The 18,891-nt window shown below is 41.9% G+C and overlaps 1 protein-coding gene across 26 annotated transcripts in view; it reads right to left on the bottom strand.

The window, feature by feature from the left end:
• Window positions 1–18,891, bottom strand: part of clasp2 (cytoplasmic linker associated protein 2) — a 54,572-nt gene that overhangs the window by 34,386 nt on the left and 1,295 nt on the right. For 25 of the 26 annotated variants that reach the window (XM_030121212.1, XM_030121221.1, XM_030121216.1 and 22 more), the window contains exons 2-7: window positions 14,723–14,801; window positions 7,847–7,950; window positions 7,089–7,180; window positions 5,877–5,952; window positions 4,514–4,611; window positions 993–1,063 (exon numbers count right to left, since the gene is read on the bottom strand). In XM_030121212.1, coding sequence (XP_029977072.1) covers window positions 993–1,063; window positions 4,514–4,611; window positions 5,877–5,952; window positions 7,089–7,180; window positions 7,847–7,950; window positions 14,723–14,801 — 520 coding nt within the window. Of the gene's footprint in view, window positions 1–992; window positions 1,064–1,679; window positions 2,071–4,513; window positions 4,612–5,876; window positions 5,953–7,088; window positions 7,181–7,846; window positions 7,951–14,722; window positions 14,802–18,891 lie in introns of those variants that run through there. The other variant, XM_030121234.1, reaches the window with a different exon arrangement.

Genomic DNA, 18,891 nt, shown 5'->3' with positions numbered 1-18,891 from the left:
CATAGTGATTCTGTCTGAGATTCCCTCTCAGTCCATCAATTTTCTGAAGGGCAAAAATGGTGTCAGAATCCAGCTGATAGTCCTTCCTAAACCTCAGAGTTCCAGAGAGAGGAAACAAACAGAGCTGACTGTGTTACAGGAGGATATTTAAAAGCCGCTGACAATGACAGTCACAGCTGCTGAGGTGGACTGAAAACCATGATGCAATCTGTTTTGCGTCGTTGTTCACCTCTACTGTTAAACAACAAACCGTGTTTTACTTGGATCACTGTGCGAATGTGCTCTGACCTCAAGAAAGGAGATGACTTGAATAACACTTTCTCCCTTCCTCTGCAGCCGTCAGACAGCTATACGTACTGTACGCCGTGAGCGCTTTCTCATGTCAAGTAAATACGGTGCAACGGCCTATCAAGTACCAACCACCGCGTTCGCAGCTGGACAGATAGATACAGTGACAGGACTGCCTGAAGGTACAATCATCCAATGACAACCTCTGCGAGACACCAAGAGAGGAGATCCCACTGACCTCAGCGACGGCACGCACTCAGCGAATCGCCGCATTCAAACCTAAAGTCATCATTTAAAACGTAATCAACCACAAGTTGTCAGTGTCCTCAGAAGGACAGGCTCACAAGATTCATAGGGTTTGAATCCCTCCTCATAATCTGTCTGTCGCATTTGGTTTTCCATAAATCTGAGGTCGTCGGAGATCTATTGCTCACACAATTCCTAGACAGAAAAAAAAAATACTGGGAAGTAGTAGTAGTAGCCTTTAGCTCAGGTCTGACTCAGAAACCTGCACACACACAGACACACTAAACCATTAATCTCGTTAGGTGCTCTTACATGAGCTCATGGCAGCAAACTGAAGTAACCATCAGAGAAGATGCAGATTTAAACACACACACAGTTGCTCATTTATATAAAAACAACAAACCAAGATACAACTCGGAATAACAAATGTGGCAAAATTAATGAGAAATAGCACTGACCGTGACTCGGACTGAGAGCCATGTTGCCTGAATTCAAAGCTTCATCAAAACGGGAAAATATGGTCTGTAACCTGGGGAGAGAGAAAAGGGAGGTTAGGGCAAAACACACAATGTCAACTTAATAAGCATGACTGCGGTGCTGAAGGAAACCCAATGACTGAATCAACAGAGCTACGCATACACATGCAGACACACACCCAAATAGCCCTCGGCTTTGACCCAGAGAAGGAAAAAAAAGGTGTGAATGTGAATCCCAAGTAGCATTATCATCAACATGTGGAGAGCCTGCCCGTCTGTGTGTCGATGTGTGGGTGTGTATATTAGAGCGGTCACACTCCTGAAGCCGCAGCAGCAACATGGCAACATGCTGCTCGGCATCACACACACACACACACACACAAACAAACACAAGGGGAATCTGCACAGTCATGTGATTCCATGTGGCTGCATGGGCACAAGGCAAAGACTGGCCGCAATAATCGGAGCACGCCAACGCGAACGTGTTTCACAAATGAAAACATCAATTGTCTCCCATTAGCGGAGCAGTGTGGGATAAATCTGATCTGGTGTGACAGAAACACAATAAAGGCACGATGACACATGTTCAATAACATCCTGTGCACGTCTTCCTGTAAAAAGGTTATCTATGAATATCGGCACGGAAGAATCAGAAGCATACACACCGACCTCTACGTGTCAGACTCTGTCTTTTGGTGTCTGGTTGCTGATCCACAACCAGCAGACAGCTTAGCAGATCTTGATAAGTGACGATTAGCGTTGCAACTGGCTCCTCAGCCGTGCAGCCTTTTCACTTGGTTCCCTCCCTTTCATTAGCATTTTGCTCCTGGAGATGGTTTTAAAAAAAATAAAAATCTGGCAGTTTGTCTTCAGTGCTTATTTTCCTCAGCGCTTCCCAGTGGGCTGGTTAATAGGCTGCTGCGTTGCTGCGCAACCTTGCATTAGCTCCCATGCTAGTGACACACACACACTGGTCCTCGGCTCTTTGTATCCAACATGGTGCAATGGCTCTGAGAGGAGGGGAGGACGAGAGGGAAGACGAAGGCAAGAGAGAGGGAGGGAGGGCGAGAGAGAGAGAGAGAGAGAGAGAGAGAGAGAGAGAGAGGGGAGGGCGAGAGAGAGAGAGAGAGAGAGAGAGAGAGAGAGCGAGCGAGAGACCAAAGCCCGCTACGAGCATGCGACGAAGCACCACCTACTGTCGCACGTACATACTGTATGCTGAGTGGACGTACACACACACACTCCACAGAGGTACACTGCATTAAATCTCAGCATATTTGTGTGTGTGTGTGTTTGGGTGAAGTGGGCCAGTGTGTGTGACAGGCAGCAAAGAGATTCAGTTACCCTTTACATAACCTCCCTCCCATATTCAGACACACAACTACACACACACACACATCAGAGGGGGAGGGGCTGCGAATCTCACAGCAGACAGAGCAAGGCTACTCTTCCCCCTCCACGTCTCTCCTTCCCACCCGGATTGCCTGAATTCATATTATGTGATCAACATTTTCCAGTTTCATGCTGTGGAACCTTGGCTGTCATTGAAAAAAAAAAAAGCTCACCCGGCAGTCATCGCCAACAGGGACGATTCTCACCGCTGCAATAATTCAATTCTCTTTCAGAGCAGAAACAAGCATGTGAAAGTGTTCTACTGGATGCTAGTTCAACCTGCACTTGACCTACTTACAGGAGACTGTTGTCAGATCATGGTAATTCTTTGTTGACATTGCCGACAAACTCATGATCCAACTGCACTACGCTTTGTTACTATAAAAAAATGGACAAACAGAGATAAGTCCCATGTCTCTGTGGACATGAAGGAATGCGTCATATTATTAGTTCTGTCAATAAAAGTACCTGCTTTGAATGGAAACACCGGATCATCAGTGTGGGATATTACTATCTTTTGGAATCGTGCTGTGCAATCAAACCAGAAGACATGTTCACCCGTTTCACCGACAGCAAGAGAGGTCAGCAGGTTCAGCTGCACAATCAGTCTTCAGATATAAACAATATATACATGTGCAGGTAGACTTTGAGCAGAACCTGGGATATTTAAAACTATACGTGGTGTAAAATATCGTAAATTGATCTTAACCACATGGTATCAAAATTCAGTCGCAAAAAAGACAGAAATCAGGGTGCATTGACCTGCATTAAAGTGTAATTACCAACAAGCAAATACCACAGGGAACAATAAACACTATTCATCTAAAGCAAATAAAAGCATCACGGACAATACACGGATGATGGTTTGTGAAAGAAAACAGAAAGCTCTTTCCATCATTTGGAAAAAATAATAGCGCTCATATCTGTCAAGCACATCACGCAAATCAAGAAGTGTTTTGATGTTAATGAGTTTAAACGTTAGTTCTGTCTCCCTTGTTAATATCTGGATTTTAATGTCTTACACACTTTTAATAGTTTGTTCTACTTCTGGGTGAAAAGCATGGTTAGTCACGGTCCAAAGTTTCTGTATTTTCATTCTTTTATTACTGGGTGAAGAGTATCTTTCTATCCATTACTGAAAGCTGCTCAGCAGAGTTGATATATGATCCAGTTAGCAAGGCCTGGCTGCAGCGGTGCATTCCAAGCTGCAACCATATACTAACACAAACATACTCAAGACACACACAACCTAGCAAAATGTTCCCACTGAGGCAATCAGCCTGGTTCGGTCGGCTTAAGGGCTGAAAAGTTACTAGCAAAACAATCAAAGTTGTGATTCTAGTTTGGACTGTTGGACCTGCAAAAAGCATTTTTCATTGAGGCTGCAGACTACTGGAACTCATCTGTAGGAATTGTGTAACAACAAATAATGAATAACAACCACTTGAGAAGATCTAGCAGAGGTTGAAGACCTAAATCCCTCCATCTGACAAATATATCAAACCTTAGACACACTGGTCAGAATAAATCCCACATCCACAGACGGTGTGTTTACACTGGAGACAGACTGGCTTAATATGCGCAACACATGACACATGGCTGCAGCCAGCATTCACAGACGTAAGACTCATGCTGAGCAGTCAGTATACAGCAATCTGCTACACTGGAGAAAAAAGGAAACTGGAGTGAGGGGGGGGGGGGTGCTCTCCTGTGTGCTCAGAATAACCCTCAACCCCGAAAATGTAACCACGACGACCAAAGAAGGATGAAACCACCAAATGAACGTCTTCAGTAGGCTCCAACACACTCACAGACATACACACACACACTTTCTCCGGTTTTCCTCCAATTCTGTTACCACCCCCCCATTCCGCTTTTGTACCCCGGTCACCCCCTCCCCGACCTCCTCCCTCAGTCAGTCAGCATTGTGCTCTGGATGAAAGTGCCTCTGTGTGTGTGAAGGGCAGAGTGGTGCATGGTGTGGCCTGGAACAGACTGGGTGCCAAGACCATGAGACCCACAGGCCCTCCACACAAATGTGCAAACACACACACAAATATAGAAAAAAAAAAAAAAAAGTACTACCAGCTATAACAAAGAAATAAACTCACCGCGCAGCTGGAAGTCCTCTCTTTCCCAGGTCTGCTCTCACCCTCTCTCCAACGTGACGATAAACATCTACAAGCGTCGTCACGGAGGCTTCACGTACCTACAGAGAGCACAAAACAAAGAACTGAAAAGCCATTTTAACACACATACACACTTCTACACTCCTGGCCCTGCAATTTACTAAGTATGCAAATTGATTTCAAAAATATTATGTTTACTTACACAGTGTAACTGTTATAAACACGCTAAAATGCATAACTTTCCAGGCCTGTAATGTCGCCTTCCCCTGAGAGGCATTTGATTTGCTGCCTGTGTTGTGAACACTGCTGGGATTGGACGGTGGGATGCGGATAAAGTGAATCTCGGCAGCCGGGGGTGGGCAGGCATGTTGAGCCCCTTGATTGGTCAGGACAGCATGTGGGTAGATAATCATTGGGTAGAAGACAGAAGCAGATTTCGGCTTTGGGGTGCAACTCGGTAGGAGGTTAAAGCAGCCTCTCTCCTTTCCTCGGTCTTTCTCACACACACACACACACACACACTCACAGGGCTGCATGCTGGCGTGTGGGTTAACAACTGGGTGTTGGTGCCCATGATTCAGCGGCGAAGCTTTGGGGTAGGGGTGGGGGGTGGGGGGTTACAGACCCTCTCCTCGCTAATAACAGCAATAATCTACCTCCTGGTGTGCGCCAACACATTGTGTGCTGGGAGATTAAACCACACAGGAAGCTTCAGGGTGATACAGGGGGAAAAAACAACAACGTCCAACCAGAAGCGGCATTTTTAGCCATGGAAAAAAAAAGGCCTGGCAACTACTATTTTGACAAGCTCAAAGTATGAGAGCAATTGTGACTATTGGACAAAGGATGCAAGTGACAGCAGGAGCAGGATTCCTGGGCTGTAAAGCCTTGGCTTTGGCTGCAGTGACTCTCAGCAGCAGTGGCTGCACACGTGTAACATCGAAGTGAACCATGATAAAAGTTTCACACGTTCTCCCTGAGTTTGCGTGGACTTTCTATTTGCAGTCTGGTTTCCTCATATCATCCAGGAAACATTTTCTGGTGAACTTTTCACATACGGGTGTTAGACACTATATGAATTATACACCGTGTGAAAGTCCAAACCCGGCGTGGAGAGATTCCAGCACATGTGATCTGTGTAGGATAACGCAAGTCCGGAAGATGCGTACGGTCCCATGAGCCATGCGTTTAAAAATGTATTACATACACATGCTCATTTGCAAAATCATGTTTTGGTTCAAGCCAATTTCTAACCTAGAACTGAATACAAGAGGGAAGTTCAGTCAAAACAAAAATACAGCCATTTTGTTTTTTAATTGAACCGCAATGGAAATGTATCTTTTACCTGTGGGTTTTGGTCTTCAGTCAAAGAGCACAGATAAGGAACTATTTTACTAAGGCTCAGGGGATGGGATCCAAACCTGGAAGAAACACACAGAGAAAACAGTCAATGTGGCATCTGCTGCATCATTCTACACTGCGCTGAGCCGAGCATGCTTCCCACGGCCATGTGGACGACACACAACTAACACTATGAATATGTGAAAACCCAGGAGCGGCTCATTACGGTGCTGTGTTTTTTTTCCCCCTCACTCTGCTCGCTCTTAATGGATGACCGAGTTTGTACAGCAGCCATCTTTAGCTTTACTATCAGGTAGCAGCTTAGCATTTACCACAACAGTGTCACTTTCCATTAGCAAAAAGATGCTAAAATTAGCACAGTGGATCTCACAGCCTAGATTTGCTGTGTGTCTGTAACCTCGAGGTGGAAAATACAGTGCGGGCCAAGCCTCGGAGCTCTTAACTGCTGTCAAACAAGCTGCAACAAACTTCTGTTTAGTCATATGTGCATCTATACAATGTTTGCTTAATGCCCCTGTGAGTTTGCATAATCCAGTAACAACCAGGACAGAAGTGTGAGTGCAATCATATGTCCGCTGGATCTCGAAGGAGAAGAGATTACCTCATAAATATCTAAGGAAACGTGTGTCTGAAAATTGTGGCATCACGTGACCAAAGTGCTGGTTTCACGTGTGCCAACCCTCCAGAGTCACACAAACTGTTAAGAGGATTAATCCTGGAAACAGAGGACATGTGTTTCTTCGACAAACAACCGGGTCATGGGAAAGTGGTGGTGGTTACATGACTGTGCACCCCTCAGTCTGGAGAACTTTCACTAACATGCACTGAATATGTTTCACAACAGTGCAGGGTTAAAAACTGGACCATTTCTGACAAACATACACACAGCAGCCACAGCATCAGATCTGTAACATAACCAATATTTATTGATACTAATACTCTGCTGCTGTGACCCAACGGCTTCAAGGTTCCATATGTGTTTATAGATGATCCAAATAAGCATGTCTTTGCTGTAAAAGGTGTGTATTTGTGCTATGTTGACTTTCTGTCCTCTCCAATCAATGTGAGCTGCCTGATCACTTAGACCCAGAGCATTCTGTGGTTGTGAATGAAAAGTAAGTAGTGTGTGTGGGACAAACCTTTCATAACCTTTCACATTTCGGCAAGTGACGCAAACTGAGGAGAAGTAACTCACGTGCTGAGCGTGGCACTGAGACAAAGGCAGATTCCTTCTCGACTGCGGAAGTTCTTGTGTTTAAAACCAGGAAGCAGCCTTTCCCAAACATACTGGATAAAAGACAGAGGAGGGACAGAGAGAGAAAACATCAGCTAGAGCAAGCAGAGGAGACTTTGATACAAGGTTTTTAAAGTGATTACAATTAATGATATGCATGAAGAGATGTGTACAAACAAAACTAAACTGACTGGAAATGTGGCTTGGTGGTTCCTTCAATACCCAGTAGAGGGAGCCAAAACAAACAGTACCATTCACTGTAGTGAGTTTAAATTATGGATGTGAAGGTTTGTCGTCTGCGACTTGTTCTGTATTTGTTCTGCATTTTAAACAGGCAACGTTCAGAAAGCCATCCAAGAACTATAACAAATATTTGAGTGTTAGTACAAGCAATCTGTATTATGTGTACAAAATGCACAATGCAGTGTAGTTTACCACGACTGCAACCTTATAGAACATCTGCCGTCATTGGCTTCAGCCCCTGAACTTCAACTCCTACATGTTCAGGCTGCTGATACTTTTACAGCTCAACATTTTCTCAGCTTTTCCATACTACACAAAGTTTGAGTCACTACTTTTTAAAACAACAACAAAAACTATCATTTTGCAGTATCTGTCATGTTACAACAATCATGTAAGGAGGGATCAGTGTGTTCGCGGTCCTCACACCCTCTATGAACGTGTGTATGTGTGTGTGTGTGTGTGTGTGTCTGTCTCACCATGGGCGAGGCCGTCTGCTCCATGCAGCGTAGGATGAGAGCTTGGCTGTTCTCCCTGACCTGGTCCTTCCCATCACCCAGCCTGTCCACCAGAGCGGGTAGAACTACAGTCCAGGAAGGAATGAGAGGAAAAACAGAGAGAGCAGCTTTAGATGAGAACAACAACGTATGAAATTACAAATCACAATGTGCGTCAAATGAAGAAGAAATTAATCCACATGTGACCCCGACTCTCAGCCAGATTTAAAGGGCAAAGATAATCAAGACTGCCCCCAAGTGGAGCTCTTTTAAAACACAATATACAATTCAGTAGAGCTTGTGATCCGACAGAGACAGAAACTCAATGCGATAATATACACGCTAAGGAAACAACAGTCAATACCACGGCTCTGGCAAAGTGGAATAGGGGACAGGAAATGAGAAATGGACCGTGAGTAAAATAATGTCAAGATCATCAAATGCTCTCATGTCAGCGTGGCCTATCTATCGCAGTGACACCATGAAGAATAAACACGAGCCTCGTTTCTCTCTGAAATCAGCAATAGAGTTACAATAGAGGCTGCTAATGGTGTTCATCATCAGCTAAACTCGCAGGTCAGGAGGTAGACGGCAGCTTTCCATAATAAACCGACGGCCACGGCAAGCAATTCAATAATGCTTAGATCTCATTCATCATGTGAACGAGAGACCTGCAGTGCAAAACAATTCTGCTGAGCGTAATGAAGAAATACCAAGAATGACATCAATAGCTTTCTGTGCCACAGGCCTCTACACTGCTATTACATTCTTCTTCATTACTGTCTTTGAAGGCAAGTTAAGTGATGCATTTGAGTACCAATTTAAATAAAATCTTGTCTCTTTAGGTGCCCCCCCCCCCCAATGAGAGATACTTCTATATTTAGGTGAGTCACAAAACGATCAAGTGTTTCAGTTTCGTTGTTTTTGTGTGAATGCTGAAGGCATTCACACCTTTGTTTTTCAAATCTTTATTGTGTGAATGCTGAAGGCATTCACACGATTACATTCCTCCTCTGACTTCTTCCGCCGTTTTTTGGCACGCTTCTCCTCCTACAAATTTTGTCCGATTTGAACCATTCAGATATCAAAATGTGCAGCTTTTTAAGGACATTCCTGCTATGTTCTGGCTTTTTAATATCTTTTAAACTTTTTGAAATATTTCAACTTTTGTGCAACTTTTTTCCCCATGTTAACGGATGGAGATTTTTTCAAATTTTGGAACCTTATAACTTCCTCAAATCTTAACCGATTTTAACCATTCAACTTTTAAAATATTCAACTTTTTAAACTCTTTCTTCAACCTTTTTAAACTTTTTCAACTTTGTTCAACTTTTTGAAATATTTCAACATTTTAAAATTATTTTTAACATTGAAGTCAATGGGAAAACCCTTCAACTGACCTTTCAACTCCTTCAAATTTGAAACCTTACAACTTTGTCATACTTTCACGTAGACAAGTCATTTTAGCTTTAAAACGTAGGCATTTTTGTCCTCTATTTCGCTATGTAATATCATTGCAAAATCTTTCACCAAAATTCAGCTGTGACCCTTCAAGTATGGAGAGAATTTCAGCCATTTTTGGAGTTTATAATGGGTGTGTATTGGAGAAGCTAGAGTGGGAGAGTGGCAGTTAGAGTGTGGGAGGCTCTGAATTTTAACCCAAAAAAAACTTCTTTTCTCGTCCGTACGGCCACATTTCTGGCTCAATCTGCACAATAACCCCTCAAAACGTAGGAATTTTTTTTGTGACCCGTACAATTGAGTCACTTTGTCTCTATCTCAAACGGTTCTCTCTCCAGAGGCATTTGTTTGAGGAGAGTGCAGAATTTTCTCCCTTCCGCTCCAATGCATTTTCGAGACGCCTGAATCCAAAACTTCACTCGTGTTCGCACAATCGCCGTGGCTGAATGGATGACCCTACAGACATGATTCCTGCACCATTACATTCATGAAAGACTTCTGAATCTGACTGTGTGAAAATCTTTTTCAATTTCGCCTTTTGGTCCCCGAGAAATGCCATTTCTTCAACCATGCGCACTCCATTAAAAAGTGCTGATTCACTGTCATGGCTGCTGTGCAGCTGGTCTCCATAGCAACAGACACACCTGTTGTGCTGCTGCTGCTTGATGAGTCTGGACTTTTCCATTAAGACTGGAGCTCTATTGATCCTCTGTTACTCTGACACTGACTCCACTGCTGTTTACTGCTCTCTTCTGCTTTGTCAACTATTAACCTTTTTTAAAAATTTTCAGTATTTTATGACTTTTTTTTAAGTTTTTCAAACTTTTTCACGTTTTTTCACCTTTTTTCAACTTAATCAAACTTTCTCAACTTTTTCCGCTTTTTTAACCTTTTTCAAGTTTTTTTCAACTTTTTTCAACTTTTTCAAGTTTTTTATGCTTTTCTTTTAACCTTTTCAACCTTGTTCAACCTTTTTCAACTTTTTGCAGTGTTTTCAAACTTTTTCAACCCTTTTCAACCGCTTTCAACTCTTTGCAGTCTCTTCAAACTTTTTCAACTTTTTTCAATTATTTTCAAAACTTGTTCAACTTCCTTTTCAACCTTTCTTCTTGAACTTCTTTTGCATTACAGTTTACAATTTTCAGCTCAGCATTCACACTTGCAGTTTCTTCAGGAACTGCAAATTTTTTCTAGTTTTTATTCCGACTTCTTCCCCTGTTTTTTGGCACGCTTCTTCTCCTACAAATTTTGTCCGATTTGAACCATTCAGATATCAAATTGTGCAGCTTTTTAAGGACTTTCCGGCTATGTTCTAACTTTTTGATATCTCTTAAACTTTTTGAAATATTTAAACTTTTGTGCAACTTTTTGCCCCATGTTAACGGATGGAGATTTTTTCAAACTTTGAAACCTTATAACTTTTTCAAATCTTAACCGATTTTAACTATTCAACTTTTAAAATATTCAACTTTTTAAACCCTTTCTTCAACCTTTTTAAACTTTTTAAACTTTCTTCAACTTTTTGAAATATTTCAACTTTTTAAAATTATTTTTAACATTGAAGTGGATGGGAAAACCCTTCAACTGACCTTTCAACTCCTTCAACTTTGAACCCTTACTACTTTGTCATACTTTCACGTAGACAAGTCATTTAACTTTTAAAATGTAGGCATTTTTGTCCTCTATTCAGGTATGTAACATCATTTCAAGATCTTTTACCAAATTTAAACTGTGAGCCTTTAAGTATGGAGAGAATTTCAGCCGTTTTTGAAGTTTATAATGGGTGTGTATTGGAAAAGCTAGAGTGGGAGAATCAAATTTAGAGTGCGGGAGGCTCTGAATTTTAACCAAAAAAAAATTCTTTTCTCGTCCGTACGGCCACATTTCTGGCTCAATCTCCACAATAACCCCTCAAAACGTAGGAATTTTTCTTGTGACCCGTACAGTTGAGTCACTTTGTCTCTATCTCAAACGGTTCTCTCTCCAGAGGCATTTGTTTGAGGAGAGTGCAGAATTTTCTCCCATCCGCTCCAATGCATTTTCGAGACGCCTGAATCCAAAACTTCACTCGTGTTCGCACAATCGGTATGGCTGAATGGATGATCCTACAGACATGATTCCTGCACCATTACATTCATGAAAGGCTTCTGAATCTGACTGTGTGAAAATCTTTTTCAATTTCACCTCTTGGTCCCCGAGAAATGCCATTTCTTCAACCATGCGCACTCCATTAAAAAGTGCTGATTCACTGTCATGGCTGCTGTGCAGCTGGTCTCCATAGCAACAGACACACTGTTGTGCTGCTGCTGCTTGATTAGTCTGGATTTTTCCATTAGGACTGGAGCTCTATTGATCCTCTGTTACTCTGACACTGACTCTACTGCTCCTTCAAGGTATTTCAACTTTTTTTCAGTTTTTTGCAGTGTTTTCAACCTTTTTCAACATTTTTCAACTTCTTGCCGTGTTTTCAACCTTTTTCAACCCTTTTCAACTTTTTGCAGTGTTTTCAACCTTTTTCAACATTTTTAGACTTTTTGCAGTGTTTTCAACCTTTTTCAAACTTTTTCAACTTTTTTCAAACTTTTTCAACTTGTTGCAGTGTTTTCAACCTTTTTCAAACCTTTTCAAACTTTTTCAATTTTTTCCAACCGTTTTCAACTTTTTACAGTGTTTTCAAACTTTTTCAACTTTTTTCAAACTTTTTCAACCTTTTCAACCTTTTTCAAACTTCTTCAACTTTTTGCAGTATTTTCAACCTTTTTCAACTTTTTTCAACTTTTTGCAGTGTTTTGAACCTTTTTCAACTTTTTGCAGTGTTTTCAACCTTTTTCAACATTTTTAGACTTTTTGCAGTGTTTTCAACCTTTTTCAAACTTTTTCAACTTTTTTCAAACTTTTTCAACTTGTTGCAGTGTTTTCAACCTTTTTCAAACCTTTTCAAACTTTTTCAACTTTTTCCAACCCTTTTCAACTTTTTACAGTGTTTTCAAACTTTTTCAACTTTTTTTCAAACTTTTTCAACCTTTTTCAAACTTCTTCAACTTTTTGCAGTATTTTCAACATTTTTCAACTTTTTTCAACTTTTTTCAGTGTTTTCAACCTTTTTCAACCTTTTTCAACTTTTTTCAACCCTTTTCAACTTTTTGCAGTGTTTTCAACCTTTTTCAACATTTTTAGACTTTTTGCAGTGTTTTCAACCTTTTTCGAACTTTTTCAATTTTTTTTCAAACTTTTTCAACTTGTTGCAGTGTTTTCAACCTTTTTCAAACCTTTTCAACCTTTTTCAACTTTTTCCAACCCTTTTCAACAGTGTTTTCAAACTTTTACAACTTTTTTCAAACTTTTTCAACCTTTTCAACCTTTTTCAAACTTCTTCAACTTTTTTCAGTATTTTCAACCTTTTTCAACTTTTTTCAACTTTTTGCAGTGTTTTGAACCTTTTTCAACTTTTTGCAGCGTTTTCAAACTTTTTCAAGCTTTTTCGACTTTTTGCAGTGTTTTCAAACTTTTTCAACCTTTTTCAACTTTATGTCAGGCTTTTTCACCTTTTCTTATTCCGTTTTTCTGCATTACAGTTTAACATTTTCAGCTCAGCATTCACACTTGCAGTTTCTTCAGGAACTGCAAATTTTTTCTAGTTAATGTTAGAATGCTCAGTGGAGCCTCATCCTCCAATCCAAAGTCCAAAATACAGAGCTTACAGAGGTTAAAATTGTCTCTGGTTACTTTCTGAGTTACATAAAACTCTCAGACTCCCTCTGACATTCACACAGTGAGATGAAACGCAAATACACAGAATGGCACAAGCATACACACACACACCCTGCCCACATTCCTCATCTGAAACATCAGCGAGAGTGATGTCATCTGTCCTTTTCCGTGTGTGTGTGTGTGTCTCTACATTATGCGACCACAACAGCTGGTTGTCCTGGAAACAAGGACAATACTACCAAACAGAAAAAAAAAATGACAGGGGGGTCATTGTCGTACCAAACCACGTCATCTGCTGTAGTAAAAATGAAAACATAGGATGCAGACACACTTCAACAGAGCCGCCAGAAACTGTTACACTGCAAACACAATACGTATAAGAAATCTGAGAATGGCCGCATGTGATCTGTATGCTCCACTTCTATTTCTGCAATACACAAGGGAAGTGCTGGGCAGGAGGCTCACAGTCACACACACACACTAAGAGCAATCTCAGGCAGCAGCCCTGTGCAGTAAGTCAGGCCTGGAGATCAATATAATCACTCACTCTCAATGATCTCATCTCCCTCCCCTCTGAGTGCGTGAGTGTGTGTGTGTGTGTGTGTGTGTGTGTGTGTGTGTGTGTGTGTGTGTGTGTGTGGGAGCAGGGAGAAGAACAGTGCGAGTACAGGAAAGGAGAAATGGAAGTCAGATGCAGGGAGGGGAGATTCCAGGGCTGGTAGTGGCTGACTGAGGTGTTTCCATCATCTGGTTGAAGCACACACAGCTGTGCCAAGGCACTGTGCTACATGGTGTGTGTGTGTGTGTGTGTGTGTGTGTGCGCGGTGGCAGACTCTGCACAGCGTGACAGGTCCAGTCACCCCTGAGCTGCGGCGCTGTGTTCAGCATGCTCGTTTGTGACAGGAGCCAGTCTGGCTGACAAAGACAGCTGGTGACACCTTAAGTGGGCACACACTCACACAGGGGCTGGCACTGACATAACACACACATAAGACACACACACACACACACACAGAGCCCTGAAACCTGACACAGGACTCAGTCTATGAGATCACGCTTGTACGGTGTGTTTTGGGGGTGTACCAGGGTGAGCTACAGTAGGGTCTAAACATAGGAACTCGGAGGATGTATAATAGAGGGGGCGGTGCCAGGCTCCACTGCAAGGCCGCCGGCCGGTCGCAGAGGAACCACAAAGTGGAAGTGAGAGACAAAATGGAAGGACATGTGACAGAGAGGCTGTATGACAACACAAGGACTATGACACTTCTTGAAACCAAGAATAATAAGGTGGACTGTAAGCTTCTTATTTTAGACTAAATAACCTTTACTACTGAGAGCCACCCACAGCTAAAGACGAGGTCTGAAACAAGTTTCGAACCTCATTAACTAAAAGATGATGATCACACCTCTCACAATGAGGGAAAAACGAGGACAGGTGTTGCTGGTTGTCATGTTAGTAAAGACAAGTTTGCACATGTTTGGTATATAAAGATGGAAACCGCCACAAAAACATAAACAGTGTTTGTGTGCTTCATTAAAGTACTTTTGGAAGCAACAAATATTTCCAGTTTAGTGGCTTTGCCACTCGTTTTTTGAGAACAAATACGAGGCTTTCATGAATGACTCTGCTGTAAATGGAGCACAACCTGTAGAAAACACAAAGTGGCGAGGGATAAAACGTTTCACCTGTGCCCAGGTATCCTTTGAACCGTTCTCCCATGCGATCCACAAAAGCGCCGCAGATGTCCATTCCCAACAACGCCACCTAGAAAACAGAGAGGAAGTTTATATAAGGTCATGTAATTCTATGAGCGTGTGAGATAGAAACAGACCTTTCACACCTACAGCACTCTGTAAATCATCACAAATACAGCAGAAGACCAATAGACGGAGGATTAAAATTACTTCTTACTGCAGAAGTGTGAGAATAAATTTAGATCTGATCTTGGCAAATTGTGTGTTTAATTTAAAAAAAAAAAAAAACATAACAAAAAAGGGGTAATTCGAGTTGTCTCTGACCGAATGATTACACTGGTATGTAGAAGCACGCCTTTTGCCGGCTTTTATCAGGATGTGGACCAGTAAGTCTGCGAGCAGGTTTTTAATCTGGATGAGTCTGAGAAAGAAATAAGATGCTATCATGAAATGACGGATGATTCAGCTTGTAAACCGCGTGGAATACAGTGAAAGGAAATAATGACGAAATGGATCAACGAGCCAGCTGCTTCCTATGACTTGTGACTTTGTGTACTGTGCATTTTTTTGCACTACAAAGGGAATTATTTGCGACTATGGACTGCTCTGTATATCATAAGAGACTGCTGTGGTTGTGGCACTCCAGAGGTCTCTGAAGAGACTTCTTCTCCTGACAATGGCCTCCTTCTGCCTTCTTTCTAACCGAAAAGCAAGGCAAACCCGCCCATGCACACAGACAGTGCAGACTCTTCTTTTCACTGCACGGGTGTCTGATGGAAGAACCGCTGTGCTAAGATATTTTCTGACATGTTCATTTTTTTTGCTTTTAGATGCTCTTTTAAACTCGCTGGTGCTACACCATCTTTTATTGAACAGTGTACCTCCCAGCCAGGGAGCCACGGATGCTGATTTTGGTTTGATAATGTGCTAAAAAAGGTCTGTATGGAGACTCCCGACCTCGACATTTTAACAGGTCTTCGCAGACCGCTTTAATACTCTGTCACATGACCTTCATGTCATATTTAATGGTGAAAAACAAGCCGTTTCAAAGGTTGTCGTACTTCAACAGCTGTGACACTCCTGATTATGTAACAGTGTTGTGTCCGTGTTATTCTACCTACAAAACAGATGCTAATGAAAGCAAACAGAGTGTCACTGGGGGTTTAGTTTAAAAATGAAAGCACTTTGAAAGAAACTACTTCTAGACTACAATATTCATAGTTCACCAACTGGCTTATCATTTCTCTCTGACTGCTGTAATTCACATCTGTTTTTTTCTCTCTCTCCAAAAAGCACCACGTGAATGAAGCGACAAAGAAAAAGCACTCATATCAGCAGTGGTCTGGACATATTTGGACATTCATATGCTTATTTCTAATATGACTGATGCCATGATAACCATCCCACTCTATCAACTTTTTATACATTGTGTCACAGGTAAACTTGAAATGCATCACATGCACAAATTTCCAACCATGTTTCTGGTTTGGAAACATTTTCATTGAGTCGAATTCCTGATGAAAGCTTTCTTTCACGCACCAAAGCATATTTTAAGTCAGTACGCTGCTACCCTTGTGACTATGCCCTTAATTTTCCAAGGTCCAGGGTGTAAGTAATTTCTTGAAAGAAAACTTTTAAGTGACACAACTTATAGAGGGGGAGGCAGACAGATTCTTGTGTCTCGCTGTGGAGTTTTTCCACTGTGTTTCTGATTAGGATCACATCCCACACTGCGCTGTGCTCCTGGAATGCTTGTTTTGGCAACGCTGTGGTATAACTCAGACTAAAAAGAAAATCCATTTAAACTGCTCTCTCTCGACTCTGTCCAGGACTGGTGAAAAAGAGCCAGACTGCTGTTTTTTTCCCTATTTTAGTCAAAGGAAGGCCAGGTAAGAATAGTAACAAAAACCATGAAATCAGGGGTGATGAACGAAGAAAACAGGAAACCGCGATGAAGGCCATAACACCAGATAGAACGAAAAATCACCTGTACACAAAACACGAGTTAGTGTCACTATGATGACTCCTTACTGATCTAATTTAGGATGAAGAGGCAAAACAGCAAGACAAAGAAGAAACTGTACAGGATGGAAACAGCCCCGAGGCCTCCCGACCCCTCCTCCATCCAAGAGCCCAACAAGCTTGGTACCCACAACCATATGGCATTTTCACTTTGGTGAGACAGCAACAAGGGGGTGAGTGATGGAAGTCATGCTTATTCACCTTGAGATTACAACATAAATAGAAACACATGTGCCTCTCCTGCTGGAAAGACCCCCCTGCAGAGTAAATACCCAAATATGGCTGCAGAATAAATGGAAAATATGGGTGGCAAGCAGAGAGAAAAATAAGGGAGTAAATGGTCACTCTGGTATCGCTCAAAACCAGTGAGAAATTGTGACTGGGTTATCACACATATTTTACCCTCCATCTCTAGAATGCTAGCTTCTAAACGTTTTGGTGGCTCAGACATGTCTAAGAAAAACAACTGTAAATATTTAGCCCAGCATGAATGGATCTTTGTGAAGGCTCAGGTTGGAGTGGAGGGTGGCTTAGCGCTTTAATTCGCACACCGTGTCCAGGGTTTGCTGCGGAATCTAGAGAGGCTTAAAATAAGTCTTGGGACGGAAAAAACAGAGGCTCAGGAAGAAACGTCGAGACGTAGACGAAGCGTGCAAAGATTTGACCACAGCAATTTATTTCAAAATTGATTAATGATCAAAAGTATATGCTTCAATGTTTCATCAATATATTTCATCAAGCAGCTGCTCTCACGTACCAGTGGCACTTCCTCAGATACACTTACATAACACTAAGGTGATGTTACCGTGACTAAAGATGAGATAAGAAAGCACATAACTTCTATTATTAAACTGCAGAAAGCACTGAACTCCACTCCCAATCACTGGGAGATGATGACGTAACATCAATAAATGTCAGATTGCAGATTACAGTCATTGATTCACATCCTGTGCCAGAGACATTTGAACATGTATGACATGACATTTATAAAATTGCCACAACTAAACAAATTTACGTGTGTGAACACAAGAGTCTGAAACCAGAATCAACCCTGAAGCTAGTGGCTATCATCTCGATCTAAACAGGCAGCATGCAGTATTAATGCTCCATTGTCTACATGTCTCACTAAAGACTGCTGCCTCTATGAAGCTTTTGAAGCAAAGTGCATTCAATGACTGTGCTGTTCCACCTACTTCAAAAACAAAGTATATCAAGTGATCAAAATGAGCCAGGTGTGGGCGTACGACTGAAAAATAATAGCTTCAAAGAGGCTCATGTACTTTCTTCCCCAATCGACTGATTCCTATGAAGTGTCTAAGTGTGACACCTGCTTTTTCTTAAGATCTTAAATCTCTGAATTGGATTACAGAGGCATGACTTGTATTTTTCACTCACTCCTCCAAACCCATTCAACCTGTGCTCCTCTCCTCCTGTCAGCTCTGCATCATCTCTCCATCCTTCAGACTCGCCGTGCTGACTCAGCATCTTGTTCACAGCCAGCTCTTAATGCCTTTCGCACAACTGGGAGCCAATCATCACTGCTGAAAGCCTGCTGTACAAAGGCCTCTGAAGGGTCACAACTCACTTGCGCATCAGTGCCAAACACTGATCTCAGCTCAAATTACAGTCTGTGTCATCTACAGAGAGGAACCGACCTGCACAAAGGGAGACGAGAGGCTCATAGCAGCATAAAGAAGCACAAAAATTAAAATTCATGAGTCATGTAATGTCAACTTTTCGCCTGCTTTGGAAAAAGGGATTTGAATTTCTTTGCTTTCTGTATGGATTAGAGCGATGATTTGACAAAAAATGAAATACCCAGAAGGCAGAGTATCTGAAATATCAGGGACACAGAGAGCAAACAAGTTTACTGCACAGGCCTACCACAAGAAGGAAAAATCAGAAAAAATAACCCGTAAGAGCTTGAAGGAGGTTCAGAAGGAGAGGGGGAATGATGCAGAAACAGCATGGGTCATAACAATGAGTCTCCTAACCCCTCCCCCACCCCATCCCCATTTCTCCAGTAGTCTACAGTGCTGACAATGGGTCTCGATGACAGACACAGTCTCAGGCAACAACAGCATAAACCTCAACAAACCACAGGAATGCCTCACAAAAGTCTCTCTCCATCTCTGGGG

This window comes from Salarias fasciatus, chromosome 22 (assembly GCF_902148845.1).
Source record: "Salarias fasciatus chromosome 22, fSalaFa1.1, whole genome shotgun sequence".
In the NCBI taxonomy this organism is placed as follows: Eukaryota; Metazoa; Chordata; class Actinopteri; order Blenniiformes; family Blenniidae; genus Salarias; species Salarias fasciatus.
Note: the sequence above shows the minus strand (reverse complement) of the source record. Positions and strands in the feature narration are given on the sequence as shown.